The 18,651-nt window shown below is 41.4% G+C and overlaps 1 protein-coding gene across 8 annotated transcripts in view; it reads right to left on the reverse strand.

Annotated features, from left to right (window-relative positions):
- WAPL (WAPL cohesin release factor) overlaps positions 1-18,651 on the reverse strand; it is a 112,743-nt gene that overhangs the window by 15,710 nt on the left and 78,382 nt on the right. For 5 of the 8 annotated variants that reach the window (XR_002831993.1, XM_006100102.3, XM_006100099.3 and 2 more), the window contains exons 6-12: positions 15,829-15,981; positions 15,420-15,556; positions 12,843-12,954; positions 9,143-9,370; positions 5,171-5,282; positions 4,697-4,794; positions 2,709-2,785 (exon numbers count right to left, since the gene is read on the reverse strand). Coding sequence is in view for 7 of the 8 variants with exons in the window: in XM_006100102.3 (XP_006100164.1) it covers positions 2,709-2,785; positions 4,697-4,794; positions 5,171-5,282; positions 9,143-9,370; positions 12,843-12,954; positions 15,420-15,556; positions 15,829-15,981 (917 nt within the window). In the remaining variant the exon portion in view is untranslated. The remainder of the gene's footprint in view (positions 1-2,708; positions 2,786-4,696; positions 4,795-5,170; positions 5,283-9,142; positions 9,371-12,842; positions 12,955-15,419; positions 15,557-15,828; positions 15,982-18,651) is intronic. The other 3 variants (XM_023763713.1, XM_023763714.1, XM_023763712.1) reach the window with 3 other exon arrangements.

The raw sequence follows: 18,651 nt of genomic DNA on the forward strand, positions 1-18,651 counted from the left end.
ATGTTTAGGGATGTTCGCCAGAACTGCTATCCAGTGGTTCTCAACCTTCTGGCCCTTTAAATACAGTTCCTCATGTTGTGACCCAACCATAAAATTATTTTCGTTGCTTCTTCATAACTGTAATGTTGCTGTTATGAATCGTAATGTAAATATCTGATATGCAGGATGGTGTTAGGCGACCCCTGTGAAAGGGTCGTTCGACCGCCAAAGGGGTTGCGACCCACAGGTTGAGAACCACTGTGCTATGCTGTTATTGTTCACTCAACTGCCTTAAGTAGTACTGAGCTAAATCACAGTTTAAATTGAGAGTTGGGTGGAGCAAAGTAAGGTAAATTATTTAATCTTTCAATATGTTATCCCTACATTTATCAGGGTTTTACAGAAGAGTTTAAAAAGCCAGATGAGTGATCTTTCACAAATATCCCACTCTGACCTCTACCTCTACTTCTAAGACATTTGACACAAAGTTCCTAGTTACAACAAAAGAGCTAAAACCTGTCCTTGTCAGGAGTCATGAAACATACAAGAGACATTTTAAAAATAACAGATTTAACTTGCAAGAAGACTCCCTTGTAAGGGAGGGTATAACAGAGTAAAAAAAACTAGAATACATGCCTTAATGGTATGAAGTGTGATACAAAATTTACAAAATACAAGAGAGATGGAGAAATTTACAGATTAAGAAAATCGATTAGAAACTAGACACTAAGAGAAATTTGAGAATACTGGAAATTAAGTATTGACTGGACATATAATACTAGGCAGTTAATAATTTATGGGGTCTGAAAATAATAATGTGGCTATATTTTAAAGAGTCCTCTTGTATATATTTAAAGTATTTATGAATGAAATGATAAATTTGTGCTTTGCTTCAAGATAATCTAGAAGGGGGAATGAGAGGGTTACAGATGGAAACAAGACTGGCCAGGATTGATGATGACTCAATCTGAATGATAGTACATCAAGGTTTATTATACTATTTTGTCTCCTTTTGTCAAGTATGAAATTCTCCCGAATAAGAGGTTAAAAACAGATAAACTTGAGTCAGGTAGTAAGTGGGCCTTTGATACTATACTAAGGACTTTGAATATACATGCAAAACCAGTAAGGAACCACAGAGATTTGCAGTTTGGGATTATTTTCACAAAGCAGATATATATATATATATATGTATATATATATATATATATATATATATATATATATGTATATGTATATGTATATGTATATATATGTATTTAAATGTATTTTTATTGATTTCAGAGAAGATGGGAGAGGGAGAGAGAGATAGAAACATCAGTGATGAGAGAGAATCATTGATCATCAGCCTCCTGCACACCCCCTACTGGGGATCAACCCCGCAACCCAGGAAGATGCCCTTGACTGGAATCGAACCCAGGACCCTTCAATCCACAGGCCGATGCTCTGTCCACTGAACCAAACTAGCCAGGGCCAGAGCAGAGATCTGAGGATGTTAACCCCCTGTGATGTTGTATTAGACAGGCTAGGATATCAAGAGTTAGGACAGAGAGCAGGAAGAGGCTGCTGCACTGGGGTGACAGTATTAGCCTAATGCAGTGATGGCAAACCTTTTGAGCTCGGCGTGTCAGCATTTTGAAAAACCCTAACTTAACTCTGGTGCCGTGTCACATATAGAAATTTTTTTATATTTGCAACCATAGTAAAACAAAGACTTATATTTTTGATATTTATTTTATATATTTAAATGCCATTTAACAAAGAAAAATCAACCAAAAATATGAGTTCACGTGTCAGAAGTGTCATAGGTTCGCCATCACTGGCCTAATGTCATGAATTCGGGCTGAGAGTGTGTGGAATGGGGGAAGGAGCTACATACAGATCTGGGGGGAAGGTAAAAACAAAAGGGAAGAGGAGGGATAATGATGTTTATTCATAATAAAAATAAGGCTAAGCCATAACCGGTTTGGCTCAGTGGATAGAGTGTCGGCCTGCAGACTGAAAGGTCTCGGGTTTGATTCCGGTCAGGGGCATGTGCCTTGGTTGCGGGCACATCCCCAGTGGGAGGTGTGCAGGAGGCGGCTGATCGATGTTTCTCTCTCGTCGATGTTTCTAGCTATCTCTCTCCCTTCCTCTCTGTAAAATCAATGGAATATGCTTAAAAAAAAAATAAGGCTAATATTTTGTGTTTACTATATGCCAAGCATTGTTCTAGGCTTTATGCATATATATTAACTTTTTAAAAATTAATATTATTGTTGAAAGTATTACAGATACCCCCTTTTTTCCTCTATTGACTCCCCTTCTTCCTCTTCTCTATATTAACTCTTTTAATATATATTGTTCATAATATATATAAAATACGAGACATTTAAAAATCATTTTTAAAATTTAGAAATATATTTTATACATATTAATATACATTTTAAATGTTATAATTTAACATACATCATGTATGTTATTTTTTTTATTATAACAACAACCTTGAGTAAGTAGATACAATTATTAACCCCCCTCTGAAGAACTTGTAGCAAGTAAAAAGCTGGGATCCACACTCCAGTCACTCTGGCTCCAGAATCTGCACTCCTAACTTTTACTATACTGTACTGCTTCTGGTACACAGAATTTGACAGAAAAAGTGTTTTATGGACGAAGATGATACAACATTATTTTCTTTAAGTCAATCTAAATGCTTTAAATAAAAAGTATGGTATTTCAGAAAAACTTACTTAGCTGATGAAACAATGAGTTGTGAATCTTTATATGCTATCAAGTAGCTTTGATTCTCTGGATTATGCACTGTTACCTAAAAGGAAAAAATCTGAAATGATTGTGGCAATCCATAACTTCAGTCATTCACACACAACACACTTATAACTAGTGCTCTAACAGACAAAGATGAGAAAATTCAGCCCTTGTCATGTAAGGGAATAACAACCCACATGTTCCTGCTTTAAAATAATAAAGCTATCACTTTATTACAAAATTAAAACATTACTGTTACAACTGCTTGCTCATAATTAATGTATTCTGTGCTTTACATTCACTGTAATGAATTACCAATCACGTTGAATGTCAGAAAAGAGCAGTCTCTAACTTATACACAAACTAATCAAGTTCTTAAATGGATTCATTTAGAATAAAAAAAAATATACAGGAGTGGACAAAAGTAGGATTACAGTTGTGAGTACACAAAATAGTTTATTCTTGTACTAGTATTTATTAGTTGTATTATTTCCATACAAACAACTGCAAACCTAGTTTTGCCCACCTCTGTATATATCTGTTTATCAAATGTACTTGAAGTACTCTAGAACAGAGAAGGAACAATTTCAACTATGCCAAAATTTTTTTTAAAGATTTTATTTATTGACTAGAGGCCCAGTGCACAGATTTGTGCACCAGTGGGATCCCTCGGCCTGGCCTGTGGGGATCAGTGGACCTCCGTGCCGCCGCAGCCCAGCCTTACCCGCCAGCTCATTGGGCTCCAGCCCACTGTCCACCTCGATCCCGCACAGCACAAAGTAGTGCGTGAAGTGGCAGGTGGCCAGGGAGGAGCCCGAGCCCGGGCTGGGCACTGTGCCACCCCTGCTCATCCCGTACCCACTGCACGCCTGCTGCTGCCACAGCTCTGGTGTGCAGGGGGAGTGTCTGTGGGAGAGGCTTGCACCGCTGCAACTGCGCTCGCCAGCAGTGAGCACAGGAGTTTGGTGCCCATCAGTCAGCGGAGCGGCGCTCCCACTGTGGGAGTACACTGATCACCAGGGGGCAACTCCTGCATTGAGCGTCTGCCCCCTGGGGGTCAGTGCATGTCATAGCAACCGCCGGTCATCCTGTCGTTTAGGCTTTTATATATATAGATGTGGGGGCGGGGGGGGAGGAGGAAGAGAAACATTGATTTGTTATTCCACTTATTTATGCACTCATTGGTCATTCTTGTATGTGCCTTGACCAGAGATCAAACCTTGGTGTATCAGGATGGTGCTCTAACAACTGAACTATCTGGTCAGGGTCAAAAAGTTTTAACTACACTAGATTATTTCCCCACATATGGTTGAACAAGCACCTGGCTACTCCAATCTGATTAATACACAATCTATGCATCCTCAACTCCCCTGGCAGCATAATATCTCTGAACTGGGTTAAGTTATTCATTAAAGGCAAAGAACAAATATACTTATTATGGCACACAGTTCAATAGTACCATTCTTCAACACCAAATATTAAGAAAAACCTTATTAATTAAAAAAACAAACACCTGACTGCTTTTTACTATCATTTTCCCTAAACAAGTTAACATAAAGGGTGTCCCAAAACAATGTGTACACACTTTAATAGCTGATAGTTCAACTTTGAAAATGAAATGTATTTTAACAAACACTGCCTTTATAATTATTCAAAGTGTGTGAATACAGTTTTTTGGACACCCTATATGTAAGTAGAATTCCACATTAAGGAAAGAACAATACCATTTGGCAATATAAACAAAACTGACATGCAAGGTTTTGTATGGAGCAGCAATATACATATTCTTAAAAGACTAAACTGCTCATTTAACTTGTTCATTAACATTGGTTGCTCAAAGAATGGATCACAATTACAATTTGGACTTTTTAAAAAGTGAAACTCTAGAGACACAGAATATATATTACTTGGCAGTCTCATACAGTCACAATTAAGATTAAATAATTTTATCCAAACAGTTGTCTATACTTACACTTTCTAGAACTCGTAAACATCTCTCTGCTCCCCATAATGAGGCTACTAGTTTCTCTTCATCCTCATCTCTACTGAGATGATCCACACATTCTTTCACTAGGAGAAAAGACATGGATGTGTACCAATTAGCACGTCTCAGCACCTCAGTACCTGCCCCCTTGACGAACATTAAAAGCCAACTGTGCACATGCTGTGGATATGCTGGAACCTCTCTGACATGAATTATTCTAAGTTTTATACTATGAGATGTTGAAATGTATGAGACTCTAATTTACTGTAATTATTTTCTTTCCATTACTTCCCAATTACTTTCCATTACTTTCAAAGCATTAATGGCATTTCCTATGAGATTTACAAAATCTACTGAAAGAACAGATCTTTTCAAGTGATGAAATTATTTTCGAAATATGTAAATAAAATATTTTTTCATGCTTTTAAATATATAAAAATGCTATGTGTGTATGTATCATACCTTTATCTACAATATGATCCAGACCACCCAAAAGCCGGAGTTCTTCTTTAAACCAGTCTCCTGCTCGTTTAGAAGTAAGGGATAGTAACGTCTCCATAGCTAAATGCCCAGTCTAAAAATCAGAAGTACCATTAATGAATCTTTACTCTTAACAATGATTCTGAGGCAACACTTCCAGAGGTTTTCTTTAGAAAAGTTCACTGCATGCCACCAGCCCATAAAATTCACTGTATTCTTTTTCTTTTTTAAAAAATTTTTATTGATGAGAGAGAGAGAAAGGGAGGAGAGAAAGAAACATCTATCCTTTATCTCCCACATGCACCAGACCAGGGACCAAACCACAACCTGGCCATGTGCCCTGACAGGGAATGGAACCAGGGCCCTTTCAATGTATGGACGATGCTCGACCACTGAGTCAGATTGGCCAGGGCCATAATATTATTTATAATGTAGTAAGTGCTTTTATAAGTAAAACTGAAGTGATTTTAATTTTTATCTAAATAGTCTATCAGTTGAAGAAATGGTTATAACCACTGGTTTGCTTTCATGGAAGTATAGTCTCATTTATCAGTTCAATGAAATAGATACTGGGGTTATTTCCAAGGTATAGATGCTCAACAGTGTGAGTGTTGAATTAAAGGGTGCCTGTACTTTAACTGCCAATCAATATATGTCAGATTAATTTACCACAAAGGCTAAAACAAGTAACACTCTAGGACAGTGATGGCGAACCTATGACACGCGTGTCAGAGGTGACATGCGAACTCATTTTTTTGGTTGATTTTTCTTTGTTAAATGGCATTTAAATATATAAAATAAATATCAAAAATATAAGTCTTTGTTTTACTATGGTTGCAAATATCGAAAAATTTCTATATGTGACACGGCACCAGTTAAGTTAGGGTTTTTCAAAATGCTGACACGCCGAGCTCAAAAGGTTCGCCATCACTGCTCTAGGAGCAAAGTGTGGGCGTGTCAGTTGTTCTGAATCCTCAAAAGCTTATCACTTTAAATCTTTTTCCTGAGGGTAAAAAATTGTATCTTATTGCTTTGGTTTGTATTGTTCTAATTACAGTAAACTTCAGCATCTTTTCAAATATTGTTTCTCCTGTCAATTCTTCTTTCTTTATTTACCTGCTAGATTGCTTATCTTTTGCTTATTGTTATATATATTTTCTTATTTATTAGTGTTTCAGATTTACCAGACTTAAACTTTATACTGCAGGGTTAGCAGCTTGGATACATATTGTGTGGCTACCATGACAAAACTATATATGGGACCACCACTAAAGGAAGCACAGAACAGTAAGTCATATTTACAACAAGACAAGTTTTTCTTTATCTTTATTTGCCTTTAATTATTATTTTTCTTTTCTATTGTATTTCATTCTAAAAGCATATAGTTATCCCCCCACCAAAGAGCAGTCTGATTCTTGTTGCAATAGGAACTTCAGCATAACAAAAGAAATGGTTTAATTAGCAAAGCTAGAAAGACCTGGTTTTCTTCCCAAACCTTCTTTCCTTTGTAATTTGCAAGCTTACATTAAATCCTCCTGACCAATTTGGAACTGAATATAAATTGGGTATTTAAAAATGCAAAAAACACATCTTACCATCAAATCTCAGTATTACAGATTTAGAAGAGATCTAGAACATTTTAGTCTAATTTCTAACAAAGCTAATGTCAAGGTGAAAATATAGAACTGAATTCAATGCTACAAAAACAGACCCATTCCCCCCCACTCCCAGTCTAAGTCCTTGAAAGAATAATTTAATGAGATTGGTTCCGGTATATTAGGCTCATGAGTCACATAGTGAATCTGGAGCCTAATGAGACTTTCTTTTTTAGGAAGAAAGGGGACAGTAATTTGATGTTAATATGGCAAAAGCTGGTAAGTTTTTATGCTTAAAAGGGACTTTATCATTTACTTCTATTGGCATAAAAAGGATTGTGGATATTTTAAGCTATTTTCAATATATTATATGCTAGCATTTTAACACAACCTACACAATCCAAACATTTACTTGAAAACTGAAATAGTCCCCATAGTTAAAGCACAGTCAAATCATTAATCAGAATATTATATTCAGCTACTGTTAGCTCTGTTATTTAAATTATACCTGAAAACACTATAATATTAATATTTTAAATTATCTTTCCAGGGCACATCAGTAGTGGCAGTATATTTCGAGGAAGAAATTAAGCAATTAATAAAACAAAACTTATGCATAGGGGGACAGTCAATGTACAAACAATGTCTACTTAAGATTTAAAACGAACAGATATTAAGAGAGAAACAAAGACATTCTAAAATTAGCAACTCTGTTCAGATTTTAATCATGTGAGTAAACTACTTAACACAATATAAAAAAATTATTATGCTGGTATTTACCACCCTAATAAATTCAACAAACCATGGAGGAAATTCAATAAACAAGTTTATCATGTTATTTAATACCAAATACCTGGAAAGAATTTAATATTGAACAATATGGGAGCTATAACAAACACATAAAGGTATGCAGCAAATAAAAATTATAAGCTCAAATTAATTCTTTATATAATTAAAAGTTTGTATATAAAATATGAAAAAATAAATAAAAATTACGAATACATTTTACAAGTTGTATAAAAATAGTTTGGCGAGGTAGAGGGATTGTTTATCCACTACTGAGCATAAAACAATTTTTTGTCTAACTTTAATACATGAAAGTACTATTTAGTAGTACATGTCAATTTTGTACCCTGCCTTTTAATGTTAATTTGCTTTCCCTTCTCAACCCCCACTTTATTCAAATTCCATACTCTACCCTTCACCAAATAGAGCAATATCCTTAAGTCACAGCTGGCTAGCTCAACAATTTTTGAGGCCATTGCTGCAGTCTTCAGTTTAGTAAACAGTTGGAAAAAAACACTGTCTATGTAGATTTGATGTTGGAAATGCCTGAAAGCCAAGTTACATAGAAACAAATAACTTTATTTTTTCAAAATGACAAGGCGAATCATTTTCTACTGGCCTGGTAATCTGGAGGAGTATTATTGATTATACAAGTGAAAAAGACAGATTAAAGAAAAAGAACTGGAATTAACCAAAAGCAACAGTCATTTTAAACTTGGAGAATCGTGTTGAGCATAAGGGTAGCAGTTAATGGGACACCCTGACACACTCTAGAACGAGTGAATGCTCATTGAAAATGACCTTGCAGCCCTAGCCCGTTTGGCTCAGCATCGGCCTGGGGACCAAAGGGTCCTGGATTTGATTCCAGTCAAGGGCACGTACCTTGGTTGCAAGCTCCGGGACTCCCCGGCACGGGCCCTGGTGAGGGCTCGTGCAGGAGGCAACCAAGCGATGTGTTTCTCTTACATTGATGTTTCTCTTTCGTCTTTCCCTCTCTCTTCCACTCTCCCTAAAAATCAATGAAAAAATATCCTCGGGTGAGAATTAACAACAACAAAAAATAATAATAATAAAAAAATAAAGGAAAACATTAAAAAAAAAGAAAAAAAGAAAGTGACCTTGCAAAAATCTCTTAATTCTTATTGCCAAAACCCACAGAGAATAAGAATTCAAATTCCTAATAGCTTAAAAGTAACTTCTACATTAAAAAAAATAAAATCAAGAGAAAAGAATGAATGTGCTGGGGGGCAGGAGTGGGCGGGGAGAGGTCAATGGGGAAAAAAGGAGACGACATATGTAAAACTTTTAACAATAAAGAATTTTTAAAAAGAGAGAGAAAAAAATTAGGCAAAATGCAATAAAAATTTTACTGGCCAAAAAAACTACATATAGATGGGATAGCTTAGGAATTTCAGGCAGGGAACAGAATTATGCTCAGAACTAAACCTTCGGAAACTCTGCTGTATTATAAACCAGGAGGCTAAATGATTTGTCCAAAGTCACACACTTGCTGTGACTAAAAACTTTCTGGAAGTAATTTTCATTTTATAATGAAAAGAAGGAAGGAACCCACCGTTATATTTTCTAGATCAAGATGCTTGTTGTGTACAGTTTCACAGAGCCTTCGAATTTTTTCCTTGATTTTGTTCATGTCTTTTTCATTCAGTAGCTTAGCTGAAGAAGCATCTTGTTCCAGTTCTAGAAGTCGAATCATTAGGTCTAGACTAGCTCTATCAAGATCCATGTTCAAACGATCTCTACTCAATATGTACATGAGGGCAGCTGTACAAAGGGACAGATTCTTCAATGGACAAAAAAAAAAAAATTATGTAATCAATTAGTGGCAATTTCAGGAAATAAGACTATTTTGACATTTATTCACATGGTGGAAACCTTGAAAATGTTTTACTCATTGAAAACCCCACCCCTTAAAATATTCTATAGAAATGTGAATTAAATAAATAAAGTACTGTTGCATGAAGTTGTGCTTTCTCAAGACCTCCCTCTATGAATGCTCCAAAGCGAGAATATAAGTGAAAGTACATATTTCTTTGGCTATTCCATGTTTAATAAGAAGTTTACAGTACATTTTTTTCAGCTCTATGTAATCCTATTTTACAGTACACTTCTCTATCATTCTTTAATATTAAGTAGATAAAGTCAAATTTCAAGAAACAAATTTCAATAAATAAAATCAATAATCTGTGCCCAGTGGCTCAGTGGTTGAGCATAAACCCATGAACTAAAGAGGTCACCAGTTCAATTCCCGGTCAGGGCACATGCCCGGGGTTTTGAGCTCAATCCTTAGTTGGGGGCCTGTAGGAGGAAGTCATCGATGTTTCTCTCTCATCAATGTTTCTATCTACTTCTCGCCCTTCCCCTCTCTCTAAAAGTCAATAAAAACATTTTTTAAAGTCAATGTATGTTTTAAAATCTGTACCAGAAACTTAGCTACATTTTTCTATAAAATAAACACAACCGCATTTGTGTCAATATATAAAACTAAAATGCCCAAATAAACACATTTAGACTCATTTCTTTAAAATAAACCAATTAGGTCTGGCTGAACCAAGTATTTAAAAATAAAATTATGTGTTCTCAAAATCATTCAAATCAGGTAGCTGGCACACTTCGCTTATAATAGGTACTAAAACCTATAAGTAATGAAAGGGATATAGTTTAGGTCAGCATTATTTCAACATATAAGATATAATGTATTACACTTATTTCAATGCATAGAAACACAATTAACTATGTAAACATTTAAACTTTAAATCCCCCAAAGTAAAGAGATTTCAGACTAAGTGACTAATTAAATGCTTACACAGAAAATTAATTTTGGAAATTAGGATGACACAGTATAGGCTTTGGGAGTCCAATGCCCCCAAGAACACATATTAATGCCTTGGTTCTCTTATTTATATCTATATATATAAAACCCTAATATGCAAATAGATCAAATGGCAGAACAACCTGCTGCTATGACATGCACTGACCACCAGGCGGCGCGCACGGAGCATGGCGGGCATTGGCCGCGGCAGGATGGTGGAGCAGGTGAGCAGGGGCGCCAGACCAAAGCAGGGCGCCGGTCGCTGTCATCAGGGTGAGCCTCTGGTGGTTACTGAAAATTCTTTGCTCCTGTGCACCATGGTCCCACCTGGCACTTGCACCCGCTGCTGGCGCTGGCCCCGCTTGCACCAGCGGTGGCCCCACTTGCTCCGGCTGCCGGCACCACTGGCGCCAGCATCAGCAGGTGCAAGCGGTGGCTGTCGGCCCTGATCGTCCCTGAGGACTTCTCCATCTCCCCCCTACTCCTGAGGGGGGATTGGGGCAGCAGCCACCGCTTGCACCCTGCCGCTGGCGCCAGCCCCAATTCCTCTGCGCTGTCAGTGGGTGTGAGCGGGGCCGGCGCTGTCAGTGTGTGGGAGCAGTGGTGGCAGGAGCCAGGCTGCTGGCAGACAGGGGACCAGGGACTGCGGCAGGAGGGGCTAGGCGGGGGTGCAGAGAATGGGCCGAGACCCGCCCCAGTGCCCACTGCAACCTAGAGGCCCACAGTTCCTTTCAAGGTGCACGAATTTGTGCACAGGGCCCCTAGTAACTGCATAACAAAACAAATGAACAGTCTCTTCTCTTCCCCCTCATCCTATATCTGCTACAACTTGGTAATGAAGTTTTCCTCACAGAGGGATAAGTACAATGCTTTCAGTTTCAGAAGACTCAGAGTGTCTCCCCTATTCTGCATTTAAAACATAATTTCCCTGAACAAAAAATATAATAAAGTCATCTCAAAATACCACTATAATAATTAGCAATGACTATTTTTTAACTTCAAAAATGTTAAACCTGATTTTTATCACAAATTTTTAAGAGGATACGTCAAAGTCAAAATGAAAATGAGAAATTCTTTTTCACAATGAGCTATGTTCCAATTCAACATCCAGACAAAATGCTCTTTAAAAAAGTTCAAATCCTTTTTTGTCATGCTACTGATATCAAAGATTAGTAAAAGATTTTTTTTCTAGTACTTTCTGGTTAGAGGAAATCAATGCTTATAGAATTAAATACAGTGGAACCTTGGTTTTCAAACTTAATTCGTTCCGGAAGGCTGTTTGAAAAGAGATTTGTTTGAAAACCAATCATTTTTTTATTAGAAATAATGTAAATTGAATTAATCCATTCCAGACCCCCAAATGATTCCCTGCTTTAACCTTTCTTATATACAGTGCATGTCTAATGTACTGTTTAATTTATAAACACATCTTTTTTTTTTAATCCTCAGACCTGAGGATAATTTTCCATTGATTTTTAGAGAGAGTGGAAGAGAGAGGGAAAGAGAGAAAGAAATATTGGTGTGAGAGAAGCACATCAATTGGTTTCCTCCTGCACAAGCCCCAGCAGTACTTGCCCTTGACCAGAATCGAACCTGGGACCCTTCAGTCTGCACTGAGCAAAACTGGCTAGGGCAACACTTCTTTTCTTAAATTTATCGAACCACCTTAATGAATCACTTTTAGCATTTGGTCCAGGGATGTCTTTCAGGTTTGCATGAATCTTTGCTTGTTTATATAGCACTGCCAAAATGGCTATCACTGGCTAACTGCTTTACATTTATCTAAATCAACAAGTTTTTTTACTTCAATTGTCTGTGATCATTGTTTCTTTTGCACCCTTAGTAATATTAGGAATCTTGATGGTCTCTTTATGTTTTAAAATTGTGCTGATCATTGGTTTGATTTTGCCAGCAACAAAAGTGTCTCTTTGTTGCCTGAGAGACACTTTTTGTCATGCTGCGGTAGCAGCCTGAAAGGATTGTCGGGTCGAAAACCAAAGTTTGGTTGACAACTGAGACATTTTTCTGTGAACAACTTGGCGGAGAACTGAATATTGTTTGACACGGGGTATCCAGTATGCTATAACTGAATAATGTTATGTTTTTGTTAAACCTCACGTGAGGATATTTTTCCCCCATTAATTCTTAGCGGGTCTGCGACCTTCCAGTGTTGGTGGGCCAACACTATACCCACTGAGAAAAGCAGGCGAGGGCCTAAATAATGTGTAAACAATATAAACTGAGCAGAGGAAAAAATGTCCTGAGAAAATAATCTTAAATGATTAAGCAAAAACTTCTAGCATGAAGCTCTATATTTAGCAAATAAAACTCAATCCACATATAGGAAATACTTATATCTGAATATACATAAAGATATTTTTCAATAACCAAACAGACTAGAATTTTTAAATAATGCTTCTCAAACCCAGAAACTTAAAAATACCTGATGGTGCTGGGAATCATCCAAGGTTTTAAAGACCATTGCTACCATTCCGTGTGCTCTCAGGTGCATTCGAAAACTGGGCATGGCGCATTTAGTAGCCAAGCTAATAACACTAGAAGAAAATAGACTAGTTAGGGAGACTAAAAATAGCTAGTGCATTAGTATTTTGTTTGTACAGTACCAAAACAAGGGCATGGGGTAGGATGTCAAAGCTTTGCCTGTACAGATCACAATATAAAAAGCATGAGCAAACCAGATTATTAAAAATTTACTAATATATATGTGATTAGGTATGTTATATTAAATGATATAAATAACAAATGATCATCTTTAGTTTATTTCTTATAGTACTTACTACCATGAAAAGCAAAAAGTCTCAGCTCCTCTTCATAATGCCTCAATACATGTATTTTATATTTGATTGAATATATTCTGATTGACTGGATAATTCAATCAAATCAAGATATTCAATCCTATATAATAAAAGTGTAGTATGCAAATTGTCCCCTCAACCAGGAGTTGTCCAAGAGTTTGACCAGGGGCGGGGCCAGCCGGGGGAAGGGAGGGAGGCCCCAGCGGTGGCAGGCAGCTGGGGGAAGGAAGGGAGTACCTGGCTGGTGGCTGGCAGCCAACAGCGGCTAGGGACCCTACCAGTGCACAAATTTTGTGCACTGGGCCTCTAGTCTATACTAATAAAAGGGTAGTATGCTAATTAGACTGGATAGATCAGATGTCTCCCGGACATCCTTCCTGACAAAGCCGGGACCCGGGTGAAGCCGCTCAGGGTCCTGGGCACCTGGCCCGGGCGAAGCCACCGGGAGGTCCCAGTGCCGCAGCCCCTTTCACAGAGGTGGCGGGAGAGGGGGCTGCGCGGTCCTGCCCCTTCCGCAGAGGCAGCCACAGAGGCAGCAGCGTTGACCTGGTCCCACGCCTCTGCAGAGGTGGGGGGTACAGGGAGCAGCACGATCCCAGAGCCTCCACAGAGGCTGGATGGGGTGTGACCATGGTGCCTCAACCTCCCACACCCCTCCCCCAGACGGCCTGGCCCCAGATTGCCCCCCCCAACCAGTGGGCAGGACAAGCGCTAAGAAGCAACGAGCCCGGTTTCTGGTTGAGCCACACTCTCCCCCACCCCCGCCTGTGCTCAGCCAGAAGCCAGGCTCACAGCTGGTAAGCACAGTGGAGGTGGCATGAGCCTCTCCCGCCTCCGCAGCAGGTGGGCGGTAAGGAGCAAGGGGTCCTGGACTGCGAGAGCCCCAGACTACGAGAGGGATGTCTGAGTTCCAACTGAGGCCCGATCCCTGGAGGGTCCTGGACTGTGAGGGCACAGGCCGGGCTAAGCGACCCCCCCCCCCCCGCACGAATTTCATGCACCAGGGCTACTAGTCTATCTATATAAAAGCCTAAGTGACCATTGCAACTGAACAGACAACCAAACAGGCTGCATGGGGCGACCAGGCTGGCAGGGGGGTTAGTGAGGGGCGACCAAACGACTGAGCAGCAGGCTGCGTGGGGCAACCAGGCCAGTGGGGGGAGTGCGGAGGGGGGAGGGGAAGTGAGTGGCGATCAGGCCAGCAGGCAGAGGCGGTTAGGGGTGATCAGGCTGGCAAGGGGGGCAGTTAGGGGCGATCAGGCAGTTAGGGGCGATCAGGCAGGCAGGCAGGTGAGCGGTTAGGAGCCATTGGTCCAGGACTGTGAGAGGGATGTCCGATTGCCGGTTAAGGCCCGAATGGCATTTGGACATCCCCTGGGGGGTCCCGGATTGGAGAGGGTCCAGGCTGGGCTGAGGCCCCCCCCCCCCCCACACGAATTTCGTGCACCGGGTGTCTAGTATATATAAAACAGCTGAAGTGGACGCTCCGGTCGCTATGACACGCACTGACCACCAGGGGGCAGACACAACGCAGGAGCTGTCCCCTGGTGGTCAGTGCGCTCACATAGCGGAAGTGCCACTCAGCTGACTGACAGGCGCCAGACACCGGGCTCATGGCTGGCAAGCGCAGCTGTGGTGGCGCGTGCCTCTGCCGCCTCGACGGCAGTGCTACCAAGAGGTGGCAGGCGCAGCAGGAGCGGTGTGGTGCCCGGCCCAGGTTCAGGGTTCCGCCCTGGCTGCCTGCCACTTCTCGTAATACTACATCCCCTGAGGGGTCCTGGATTGCGAGAGGGCACAGGCCAGGTTGAGGGACCCCCACTGGTGCATGAATCTGTACGCTGGGCCTCTAGTATAATATGCAGAAGGTTATCCAAATTAAAACATGCTTAATTTATCAAATTTACTACTTGCATGTTTAAAATACTGGGCTGTAGAAGAACTTAGGGATTCTTTAGCATAACACTTCTTTCAAGAATCTAGAAACTGAAGCCTAGATTATGCTAAAAGGATATAAACATCCAACTTTCCTTCCTCCATAGAATAAAATCCCTTATAAGAAATCAATCACATTTTAACATATTATAACTGACTATAAACTATATCCATGGTAACAAAATCACAAATGTTTAGCTCTATCCATTTGAAAAACTTTAATGAGCTATATAGCATGCATATAATTATCAAATGTAAAAATAAGAGCTTACCTAAGGCAACGTGTGTTTAGAGGCTGAGTGCTCTTTAAGCCACTTAACAAATACTCAATGTCATCAGTGAACTCTTGATTTTCACCAAATTCCACCACATCATTGAAGTGCTTCACGTGCTGAACAACAGTATATAACTGCCAAGAAAATAAGTCCATCTCTTTTATAACTATGAACTGATATATTTAGTTAAATCTATAGGCTTGCTGTACTGTATTTAAAAGTGTATAAAATAATTTATTACATGGCCATTGAAAGTTGCTTTTAAAACACTGGTAGTACTAGGACCAGATAAGTTCGTGACTCAAAGCTGTGGATATCAATGTACTGTATTTGTGCAAGACACTAAAATGCTCAATGTTAAACACAACAACCTATCCATGCATAGAAAAACTATATGACTGCTTACTTCTTTGTCTTCTTTTCTGCATTTTAGTGCGGTAACTATATCTTGGTAGGGCTGAGTAGGTATTGTCACAGTTTTTATCACTTTGGGTGGTGGTGCAGGAGCCTTAAAAACTCCATCATCTTTTTGATTTGGTTCCTTTGAAGACAGCCTCACCTATTAAAAAGGGTATTAAGTTAGTTATTCTAAAAAAACATATACATACAAATAGTAACATGTCCTCTACCTAGCAAATTTAGTTTAAGAAAAAAAAGATGGGTCATAAGGGACATGAAAGGTCATAAGGTACATTTAAAAATTCCATTTACGCCCTGACCGGTTTGGCTCAGTGGACAGAGCGTCGGCCTGTGGACTCAAGGGTCCCGGGTTCGATTCCGGTCAAGGGCATGTACCTTGGTTGCAGGCACGTACCCAGTGGGGAGTGTGCAGGAGGCAGCTCATCGATGTTTCTCTCTCATCAATGTTTCTAACTCTCTATCCCTCTCCCTTCCTCTCTGTAAAAAAACCAATAAAATATATTTAAAAAAAAATTCCATTTACTACTAGGTAAAATTAATATATGTTTTACTTACAAAAGAACCACTCAGGAATTCCTGCTGTTCTTCCTTAAACTTATATTTCACACAATCTGCTATTTGTCTCTAGGACTATTAGAAGGAATAAAGAACCAAAATTCCATATATAAATAGCATTGAAAAGAAGCTAGGGATGGAATAGAAAAACTACAACAGATAGATAAAAGAATTTTTAAAGTACAGAAAGCTGTACTTTAGGGTAGAATAGCCAAAATAAGAGCACAGCATATAATTACTAATATGTACAATGATGATTTTATACTAGTAAAAGAAGTTTAATGTATTCAACTTAAGAAGAGAGGGAACTAACTATCCTATCTAATAAAAGAGAAACATGGTAATTAGCCGTACATCCGCTACCCTTCCCATTGGCTAATCAGGGCGATATGCAAATTAACTGCCAGCCAAGATGGCGGCTGGCAGCCATGCACTGAAGCGAACAGGGAGACTTGCTTGCTCCAGTGACAGCAGACTCCAACGTTCCCCACCTGACTTGCAGGCCTCTCAGCTGCAACTCTAAGCAACTATGTTGCAAATATAGAAGCTAAACAAAACCCCAGAAACCTGTGTTAGTCAGCCAGGCTTCAGCCAGGCTTCAGCCAGCTGGACCGCAACATTGTATCAAATACAGAAGGTAAACAAAGGCCAGAAATCTGCTTTCAGCAGCCAGCAGCCGAGGCCTCAGAGCTAAAGCTGGCCCAGAATAAAAAAAAAAAAAAGAAAAAAAGGAGCGGTTGGGAGCTTCAGTCACCCGCCAGCCTGAAAACGGCCCTCAGCCAGACTGGCCAGGCACCCCAGTGGGGACCCCCACCCTGATCCAGGACACCCTTCAAGGCAAACCAGCCAGCCCCCACCCGTGCACCAGGCCTCTATTCTATATAGTAAAAGGGTAATATGCCTCCCAGCACCGGGATCAGCGTGACAGGGGGCAGAGCCACAACCCCCTGATCGGCCCTGCTCTGTGGGTGATAGAGGGCGGGGCCACAACCCCCTGATCAGCGCTGCTCTGTGTGTGACAGGGTGCAGCGCCCTAAACCCCCTGATCGGCCCTGCTCTGTGTGTGACAGGGTGCAGCGCCCCAACCCCGATTGGCCCTGCTCTGTGGGTGATAGAGGGCGGCGCCCCAACCCCCTGATCCGCCCTGCTCTGTGTGTGACAGGGTGTGGCGCCCCAACCCGCCCCCACCCCCACGGGCCCTGCTCTGTGTGTGACGGGGTAGAGCCATAACCTCCCCATCGGCCCTGCCCTGAGTGTGACAGTGGCGGCGCCCCAACTCCCCCCCACCACGGGCCCTGCTCTGTGTGTGATGGGGTAGAGCCATAACCTCCCCATTGGCCCTGCCCTGAGTGTGACAGTGGCGGTGCACCAACCCCCTGATCGGCCTTGCTCTGTGGGTGATAGAGGGCGGCGCCCCAACCCCCTGATCCGCCCTGCTCTGTGTGTGACAGGGGGCGGTGCCCCAACTCCCCTATTGGCCCTACTCTGTGCGTGACAGGGGGGAGCTCCTCAACCCCCTGATTGGCCCTGCTCTGTGCATGACAGGGGGGAACTCCTCAACCCCCTGATCGGCCCTGCTCTGTGCGTGACAGGGGGGAGCTCCTCAACCCCCTTATCGACCCTGCTGTGTGTGTGACAGGGTACGGAGCCCCAACCCCCCTGATGGGCCCTGCTCTGTGCATGACAGGGGGCAATGCCCCAACCCCCTGATCGGCCCTGCTCTGTGCGTGACAGGGGGTGGCACCTCGACTTCCCTATCGACCCTGCCTTGTGTGACAGGGGGCGGTGCCCCAACCCCCCAATCGGCTGTACCCTGAGTGTGACTAGGGCTGGCATCGCAACCTCCCAATCCGCCCTGCTCTGTGCATGACAGGGGGCAGCGCCCCAACTCCCCAGTCGGCCCTGCTCTGAGCCCGACCAGGGGCTGCACCTAGGGATTGGGCCTGCCCTCTGCCACCTGGGAGCAGGCCTAAGCCAGCAGGTCATTATCTCCTGAGGGTCCCAGACTGCGAGAGGGCACAGGATGGGCTGAGGGACCCCCTCTCCCCCCCGAGTGCACAAATTTTTGTGCACCGGGCCTCTAGTCTACACTAATAAAAGAGAAACATGGCAATTAGCGTACGACCGCTACCCTTTTTCATTGGCTAATCAGTGAGGTATATGCAAATTAACTGTCAGCAAAGATGGCGGCCGGGCAGCCAGGCAGGCTGGAAGCGAACATGAGGCTTGCTTGCTTTCGGTGAAGGAAGGACTC

Source organism: Myotis lucifugus, unplaced genomic scaffold (assembly GCF_000147115.1).
Source record: "Myotis lucifugus unplaced genomic scaffold, Myoluc2.0 scaffold_298, whole genome shotgun sequence".
NCBI classification, from domain to species: domain Eukaryota; kingdom Metazoa; phylum Chordata; class Mammalia; order Chiroptera; family Vespertilionidae; genus Myotis; species Myotis lucifugus.